This window comes from Sceloporus undulatus, chromosome 2 (assembly GCF_019175285.1).
Source record: "Sceloporus undulatus isolate JIND9_A2432 ecotype Alabama chromosome 2, SceUnd_v1.1, whole genome shotgun sequence".
Classification (NCBI taxonomy): domain Eukaryota; kingdom Metazoa; phylum Chordata; class Lepidosauria; order Squamata; family Phrynosomatidae; genus Sceloporus; species Sceloporus undulatus.
In genome coordinates this window covers 138323130-138331956 of record NC_056523.1, presented here as the reverse complement: position 1 = coordinate 138331956, position 8827 = coordinate 138323130, and the positions used below count along the sequence as shown (strand labels likewise).

The 8827-nt window shown below is 37.4% G+C and overlaps 1 protein-coding gene across 2 annotated transcripts in view; it reads left to right on the top strand.

Annotated features, from left to right (window-relative positions):
• Positions 1-8362, top strand: part of LOC121921566 (SAP30 binding protein) — a 107024-nt gene extending 98662 nt beyond the window's left edge. For both annotated transcript variants that reach the window (XM_042449812.1, XM_042449811.1), the window contains exons 6-11: positions 236-327; positions 2714-2774; positions 3983-4034; positions 4437-4495; positions 5337-5418; positions 7329-8362. In XM_042449812.1, the coding sequence (XP_042305746.1) occupies positions 236-327; positions 2714-2774; positions 3983-4034; positions 4437-4495; positions 5337-5418; positions 7329-7510 (528 nt within the window). In that variant the 3' untranslated portion in view covers positions 7511-8362. The remainder of the gene's footprint in view (positions 1-235; positions 328-2713; positions 2775-3982; positions 4035-4436; positions 4496-5336; positions 5419-7328) is intronic.
• Positions 8363-8827: the final 465 nt, after the last annotated feature.

The window sequence follows — 8827 nt, the reverse complement described above, 5'->3', positions numbered from 1 at the left end:
GATTTAAGCATACACGGTTTGAAAATGTTCCAAAAAAGTATAAATTTATCTTGATGTTCCATTTTTTATTAGGGACACCATTTTGCTATGTCATTATACTTAATGGGACTTGAGCATACACGGATTTTGTTATACACGGGGGATCTTGGAATCAAACTCCAGCGTATAACAAGGATCCACTGTATTCAGATATTTGTATTCCTTTATATTGATTCTATGACCTTTATTTTTATAGGAAAAGATACAAAAGTTGTATGAGAGGAAGATAAAAGAAGGCATGGACATGAACTATATCATTCAACGGAAGAAAGAATTCCGCAACCCCAGGTTAAAAAAAAAACCTTTCTGGACTTACATAGCATGCATGCTGTGGTGCTCAAAACCTGAGTGAAAAACTAATGTCCTCTCAAGTCACATTTTCACTAGAACACTGAGACTGCTCATTTTCATTTCTGCTCCCATAATTACCACTTACTATGAGGAAATGCAGTACATATTGAAGGTTTAGAACTCAGGAAGCAAAATTGCTATGTTACTGTATTTGAAAATTTATGAAATTTATGTGTGCATTTGTCTGACATTTCTTTACTTAAGCTAACTATACTGAAATAATATTAAATTAGTGTAGAATATGTCTGTTAAGTGTAGCATGACAAAAACTGTCTTCCTGTGCAGTATGTTAAATGTACACAATGAAATGTACTTGTGTGCTATACTTACCGTGTACCCAAGAGTAATCAGAAAGATTTAAACACATACATAGATAAATTCTGAAATACCCTTTCTACCCAGATGTAGTACAGTTAAATGTTCACAAAGGATTATGCAAACTGGTAGATTTTATCTTTGGTAATTGGGTCCCTCTGGGGGAGAATATCATTCAGTAGTATATTCCACAGTAGTGGCTAAGAGTTTTAAAGAATTTCCTAGTCTGATTTTTTAGGCTAATGAGAGCAAAAGGTGTCACAGAATGAGTCTGCCTTATCTATAATTCCAAAATCCAAAATTGTCCACATGGTGGATAGTGGCAACTTTGCTTTCTGGTGCTTCTGTGTACACAAACATTTTTTCATGCACAAAATTATTTAAAATATTGTGTATAAAAATTATCTTCAAGCTATAAAGTGTATACAATCCATAAATGCATTTCATGTTTATACCTAGGTCTCATCATTAAGATATCACATTATGTATATGCAAGTATTCCAAAACCTGGGGGGGGGAGGGGGGTCTCTGAAATCCAAAACGCCTCAGGTCCCAACATTTCAGATAAGGCAGAATCAACCTGTAGAATATTTTGTTATCATATGACATCAGCCCCCTTCTGTTCTCCTGATGAGATACCACTTGGAAAGCATTTTTTTTTTCATATACTCAAAACCTCAGTGACCTCTTTTGCCCATGCTGTTGTGCTATATAGCACCGAGTATGACCCTGAATTGTGCTACCAATGCAGTGCAATAATTCAATCCTGCTTTAATACTCATTTTGTGTGGTCAGTGGGTGGGCTTTATGTGTAGCTTTGCTTATCATTGATCACAGGAGAAGGTGGCCATTTCCATTTGATTTCTTTTCAATTAGCAAAGTAACTGAGAAGCTTTTAAACTTCCTACCCTCTCCATTGGCAAATAACTGCCCCTCCCCAACTGTGGCTTGTTAGAGAAGCTGAGAAGGGAACACTTTGCTCGGTCCCCCCCCCCCCCCCTCACTACTGGGTAGTCCAGTTCCAGAGTCTCTGTCTCTCTCTCACACACACATAAATCATTGGCAGATTAATCACTACTTTAGCTACTGGCTTTCATCTGCTTCTGATTAATCAAATCTTTCTGAATCAAGAAGTCCCCCCCACAAGGAAAAAAAGGCCTTTTTAAACATCAGAGTGTTTTCATTTCATTTTATATTTAGGGGTGGGGGAAATCTCTGTTGAGTGGGGATAATGTTTTGTGAGGAGGTAATGGGTGTGTGATATGCTGTGTGTGATAAGCTGCTAGTGCAAACTAAAGCTCCAATACCAGAAAGTTTCCAAAAGTAAAATAGAGACGAGAGGGATCCCAATTGTATAATGGTTTTGAAAACAACGTTATTTTAGCAGGAGAACAACCTGGTGTGACAAAGGACTTAGTTTCAACTAGAGTGATGTCTTATTTCAGCTCTTCCTTGCTAGTCGTTGGGTTAAGGATCCCACCTGATTTTGGATGCTAGTCTGTTTCCCCTCTTTTAAAAAAAATTGCTATTCATAAGAAAAGTAGCCTTCCTCATTTTGTAACCCACTAGTTTTCTGTGTACACGAACTTTTTATAAATATCCTTTGTCATTGGCAACTGGACTTGCCAAGGTTAGATTTGAGTATGAATCTGATACTGGAAATGCAGTTGTCCCTCCATATTCGCTAAGGTTAGGGGAACAAGACCCCCGTGAATATGGGAAAACCGCAAATAACAAAAAAACTGTTTTTACCTGAGAGGACACCTCTCTAGGAATCTTTAGGTCCTCCAGTGCAACTCTGTGGTCAATGTCCAACATACACTGACCATAGAATGGCACTGGAGTAGCTACAAATGGTCTTTCAGTGCAACTTTTAGTTAAAGTTGACCACAGAGTTGCACTGGAGGACCTAGACAGTCCTATAGAAAACATATTAATGAAATCTGTGAATAATCAAAGCTGCAAATATGGAGGGATGACTGTAATGCATTGGAATGCTTTATTTCAGCATTTATGAGAAGCTGATCCAGTTTTGTGCAATTGATGAACTTGGCACAAATTACCCCAAGGTGAGTAGATGAAACAACGTTTGCTAAATTGGGTGGGATTCATTGCAGCTACTGAACTCTGATTCTGGTTCACAGGTTGGTTGTGATGGTTCTTACTTCTAGGTTGTTGGATGAAATAGGAGCATCTTCTTGTCTTGTTTCAGGAAAATGGGTGCTACTACCCAATTGGCAGCAATTGTCATGTTGTGAATGCTTTAAATCATTTTTTAGGAAATGTAGAACAAGCTTTTTGTATTGCCTTATACTCAACTATAAGTCGACCTCATATATAAGTCGAGGGCAGGTTTAGGGGCCAAAATTACAGATTTTGATATGACTCATGGTTAAATCGAGGGTAAAAGGGGTATATAATGAAGGATGTAAAGGATGAAGCAAAGGAAAATAATGCCAAAAAACGTACAAAATTCCAGCAGACAGAACTGTTTGTGCTCACTCTAAAGGCTGGCTGGATGAATGAGTAGAAGGTGCTTCCAAGACAGATTAAACCCTTGCCTTTCACCAGAGGATGGGGTGTGTGTGTTAAAGTACAGTACTTACATTGACCCATGGATAAGTCAACTCAGATTTTTGGGTCAATATTTTAACCTAAATTTCTAGACTTATACATGAGTATGTACAGTATATATATCCTATAATGTAGAATCCAGCACAGTTTCAACATTTTTCTGTTATTGTGTGTCACTCTTCCTCAGAGATTGTAGCAGAAGAAAAAAGAAAAAAAGAACTTGGAACACTAGTGTTCTTAAATCTAATAGTGAAGGATTTGTAGGGGATGCAGCTTCAGTGACCCCCATTCAGAATGGCTATTTCTCCTAACCTTACTATCTTTCATTCTTCTCTTCTTCTCTGTCTTCCTAGCACCATTTCTATACACATACAGAGAGAGATTTGTCTGTAAAGTTTTATAAAACAAATTTTAAGGAGAAAAAAACTGGAATATAAAATTAGGTATTTGTTTTCATTTTTAACTTTAAACACTGATTGATTTTACTGTGGGATTTTCTCCTTCCTTGCCTCCTGCAATACACTATACCATCCAAAATCTGGTCTACAGGGAAATGCTGAGGGCTCAACAAGGAAATGTAAGCTTAGGGATGCCCTCCCCCTGACCTCATTGCACTTACTTTCATGAGAAGAATTAGTTAGATCCTGGCCTGTGTATTTTAAAAATTATAATTATTCAACAGAATTTTTCTCTTCTCTTTTAGGACATGTTTGATCCTCATGGGTGGTCTGAGGATTCCTATTATGAGGCACTAGGTATTCAATCTTTCCTTTTAGTACTTTCATTGATTTGGTGAAAGATGCTGGAGCAGTTGTTCAGCTTAAATCATTGTTAACAAGCAGTATAGCTAAATTGTTTAACTAAAACAATGTATTTCTATTTTGTATACTTTATTTCCTCCACAGACTTCAAAGCAAGCTGTTCCTGTGGTTTATACCATTTCTTCTTTATCTGATTGAGAAGCATGCTGACTGTAGTCTGGGAGTACACAATGTCTTTAATGGAAAGGGATTTTTTACACTGAAAATATTATTTTTGGAAAACCAGGGCATTTAAGAATCAAGGGTAGCATCTTTAATAGTATAGTGCTTTTGATCTTCTTGACATGGAAATTTGTAATGAATGCTGTTTATTGTCATGTGGCTCTGTCTTTTCAGCAAAGGCACAGAAAATTGAAATGGACAAGCTGGAAAAGGCCAAAAAGGAGCGAACAAAGGTACCAACTGAAATCTGATATGACTGGTAGAAGCCTGTGTTGATGTACATTACTCAAAGAGTTAAAACAGATGTACAGTTAGAGAGTTAAAAGGTTTTCCAGCATTCTTGTAGCTAGCTTTTTTCATCTCAAGTCACTCAGCTTGCTCCTTTTATTCTGTTTTCTGCAAATTAAAACACATCTGTTGTTCTGTCTTCTTTTTACCATGATCATACAGACCTGTGCATTTGTCATCAGACTACAGTGATTCCTCTGGTTGCTAGGTTGCTGTCTGTAATGCACAGAGTACAAGTCATGCATGTAGAGACATGCATTCTAGAAGCTTTAATCTTATTAGCTGTTAGGAACATGAAAGTCTGCTTTGTTATTGAAAGTATCTTATGTTGATCATAAGAGAACCAAGATTTTTGCCCAAAATGGTACCATATGAGTCTCTGAGTGGTTAGAATAGCCTTCTTGCTAGCAATATGCAATTTAGATCTGTGGAATAGCTTTGATACTAGCAAAGCGTAGCTCTTTTCTGTGCAATGTTTTAAAAGTGTCTATAATTTTAAATATTCATTTATCTCTGATCATTGATTAGAAATAAGAACAGAAAAGGCTTGTAGATAATGTGAGAAAAGCCTTCCTCACCACCAACATCAGACATTCCTCCTCCTCCTCATAGTATTTAGTCATAGCTGATTTTGAAATATATTCAATTTCCAATCCTTATACAGTTGATTGTCCTCCCTACAGCCAGGAAAAAATCTCTCTCATCATTAACTTTTGCCCCATTCCTAATTTCATTTATTAAGTATCTGAGGTACAAAATATGAATACTTTTTTCTTTCTTTCCTAGATTGAGTTTGTAACTGGCACTAAGAAGGGCACAACAAATGCTCCTTCTACAACCACCACAACAGCCAGCACTGCAGGTGGAGGTAAGTTAAAGAACATGGTATAGTTTCACTTGCCCTTTATCTCCTTTAGATGTGTTTAAAAGGAGAAAAGATAGGCTACTATTAGCACTTGGCAGCACGTAACAATAACAGCAAAGTAATTGGCATCTGGAAAAAATGCATTAGAATTTTCTAAGTAAGAGAGAGCATTCTTTGAAGAGAAACTTCTTCAACTAAAATAAATTTTGTATCTCTTGGTATGAGGAAGAATCCACAGAAAGTAAGTTACACTCATCACCACATAGAGAGGCATGGGAGTCATGTAACTAATCTGTTGGGCTTTATGTGTGGCTTATCATTGCTCCTTCAGCCCATTCTTATCAGTTTCATTCCCTGTCTCTGCCCAGATCAGAGCCTTTCATAGCTCCCTGATTTCCCTGTTAATCTCTCTCTTACTTAGTTCCTTCGTCACATAAAAAATTTCTCAGTGAGAGACCATTCTCTGACAAACAAAATCTCTGATTCTTCAGTCCAAATTGTGTAATCTGAATAAAGTTATGAAACTTAAAATAAATATCTTTTTATATAAAACTGGCTGTGTATTGTCATATGTTGTGTCAGAAGTTTTGGAAACATGTTGGAGATCATTCACGCTATAGCAAATCTCTTGAACGTGGTAGGAATTCTATGGAAATGGTGAAATTTTGAGCAGGGTAAGCCCATAATGTAGATTCAGCAGGTTCTTTGTCACAGGAAAGTGTGACCTATACTTATCAACATTTTTGACCATGAAAATACAGGAGTAACCCTGGAAACTGAGTAGAAGGCACAAGATGACAAAGAATTGCTCAGTTTGGTGGGAACACCATAGTTCCCTTGAAGAGCATGTGCTTTGTGTACAACAGGTCTCAGATCCCTGTCAACTCCAGGAGGACTTATGAGAAAAAACTGAAACCCTGGAAAGCCAGTCTAACAGTGCAGTCAACATGTTGTCCTCCAGATGTTTCAGGCTCCACCCTATTGTCCCATGCTGGCTGGGTCTGATGGGCATTGTAGCCTAACATCTCTGGAGGGCACCAGTTTACCTACCTCTTGTGTACATAATACTCTATGGGCCCATTTAAAGTCACAATATCTTTTTGTATCACTTGTTATTATTCACTCTGTGCCTTATCAAGCATCTTTCAAGATGAGTCTCTGTTACAGACAGTGAACATAGATGTTTGTGAGGTTTTGATGATAAGGTCATAAGCACAAAACAAACTCATAGGGCAGGAGACAGTGCTCATTTTATGGTAGTGTTTCTAATGACAGCATATATTTCATTATAAACCTCACTCTGAGCATTTTTTGTGAAAGCCTTAAATAAATGCAACTCTTATGGGATATGTAATATCTTTAGATTGCATCCATCCATATCCATAAAGTAAAGGCCTCTTGGGGTTGTATCACTTCTGAAAGCTAGTGGAGGAAAGAACATTTTTTAAAAATTTCATAAAATATTCCATGTGAGATGGACCTCTTCATTTAGTGGGAGGGTGAGCAACCTTTGTGGGGTCCAGAGGCCATTTTCCATCATCCCTGGTCATGCTGTAGGCCACCCCATGTCCTCCAAATGTTATTAGACCCAGTCATTTGTGGCTAACCCAGTTACTTCTGGCTAAAAAATAAACAAAACTTCCAGTTTCAAACAATAGGTCTAGGAAGTAAAACAAGGTACCCGGGGGGGGGGGGGTTGCACCTCATTTTACAGGGAAAAGAAGTGCCTAATTAAAAGGGCAAGAAACAAGGCTCGAAAGGATTCTTGGAACCATTAGAGAAAAATCTTAGTGCACCTATGGGTGGCATGATTCCCACTTCTGATGCTGGTTTAGCTCTTCCAAAGACTTTGATTAAAAGGATCTAAGCTGAGTACGCCCTGTAAAACTAACGTTTGCTTTTTCAACACACAGATGCACAGAAGAGGAAAAGCAAGTGGGATTCTGCCATTCCTGTGACGACAATAGCACAGCCTACCATTCTCACTACTACAGCAACATTGCCAGCTGTTGTGACTGTTACCACCAGTGCAAGTGGCTCTAAAACAACTGTGATCTCTGCAGTTGGCACCATAGTGAAAAAGGCAAAGCAGTGACAACAGTGAAGAAACTGACTTGGGGTTTTTCTGAAAGACTGAATCATGCCTAAAGCACCCCTTTTGGAAGCAAAGGAGGGATACTCCCCTTCTTCTGGTGCAAAAATATGAAAGACTATTTAAAAATGGACACGAGATGGAAGAGTTGGCTGTACATATTCATATTCCCATATTCATATGGAAAGAAGGTTTTGGTTTTCTTGTGTGGGTCTGTCCCTTAATGTATTGTGTGCAGTGCAGTGTACTCTGTATTATGTTACTTCATCATAGTCTGTCTTTGTGTTAGGATCTTAAACTCTGTGAAATTAGAACTTCAAGGAGACTGTAATGAGGTCGCTTCGTTGCATCCTGGGCCATTCAGTGTTGAATTACTCCTACTCGTTTTGCATTCTCATCTCTTGTTCCAAAGAATAATAGGCAACAGCATAATTAATTTTTCCCTGTGTAAAATTGTAAGAGGCATAAGGATAGATTAAAATAGACTCAAGCTTCATGTAAGCTATCACTCTGTAACTTCTTAAATCTTTATTTCAAATACTGAACATTTGAAAGCTTTAACATTTGAGATGAAATAGTGAAAATCAACACAGTTTTTTTGTCTAGTCTTTGGGAATCATTCTGTAAAAGATGGACTTTGCTGATGGTAGGGTGTTCGTAAAGTGAGCAGCAAATGGATACTTTTTTGTGTTCATTTTAAATGTCAGTGTTTGATTGTGACACTGGTGCTCAACTACACAGTTGTAGTAATTCTGCCACTTTCACCAGTGTGGCAACAAAAATGCTGTAAATTCTTATTTAAGATTTCTTACCTATGTAATTTAACCTCTTAAATATAAAAACAATGTTTTCAAATCCTGTTGTCATACTTTACTGTTGGTATTTATCTGCCTTCTGTTTCATCTGGTAGAAATGTCCTGAAAAGTATTGTCTACTTGAATAGAATCCAGAGAATGTTGCATTTCATTTAAGAGAATGCAGAATATTTGGGGAGGAAGCATGAGGGATGAAAGTCTCTGCTATCTCCATTCCAGTTCAAAATGTTTTCATGCTTATGATTTTTTCTAATTTTATTTGTAATTAGTCTGGCACGGAGTCAGATATACATTCATCCTATAGCAATTGGAAGCTGGAAATTTTGAAATGTAACAGCACTATGATAATTGAATCCTAAAAACTGGTTTTTGCCATGTCACAAGACTACAGAATCCGTGACTGGAAGTTCTACTGAAGGGAGAATTCTACCTAATGACCAAGGCATCATTACTACTAATTTTTTGTCTACTTACCTGATTGGTACCTTGATTTATATAACTACAG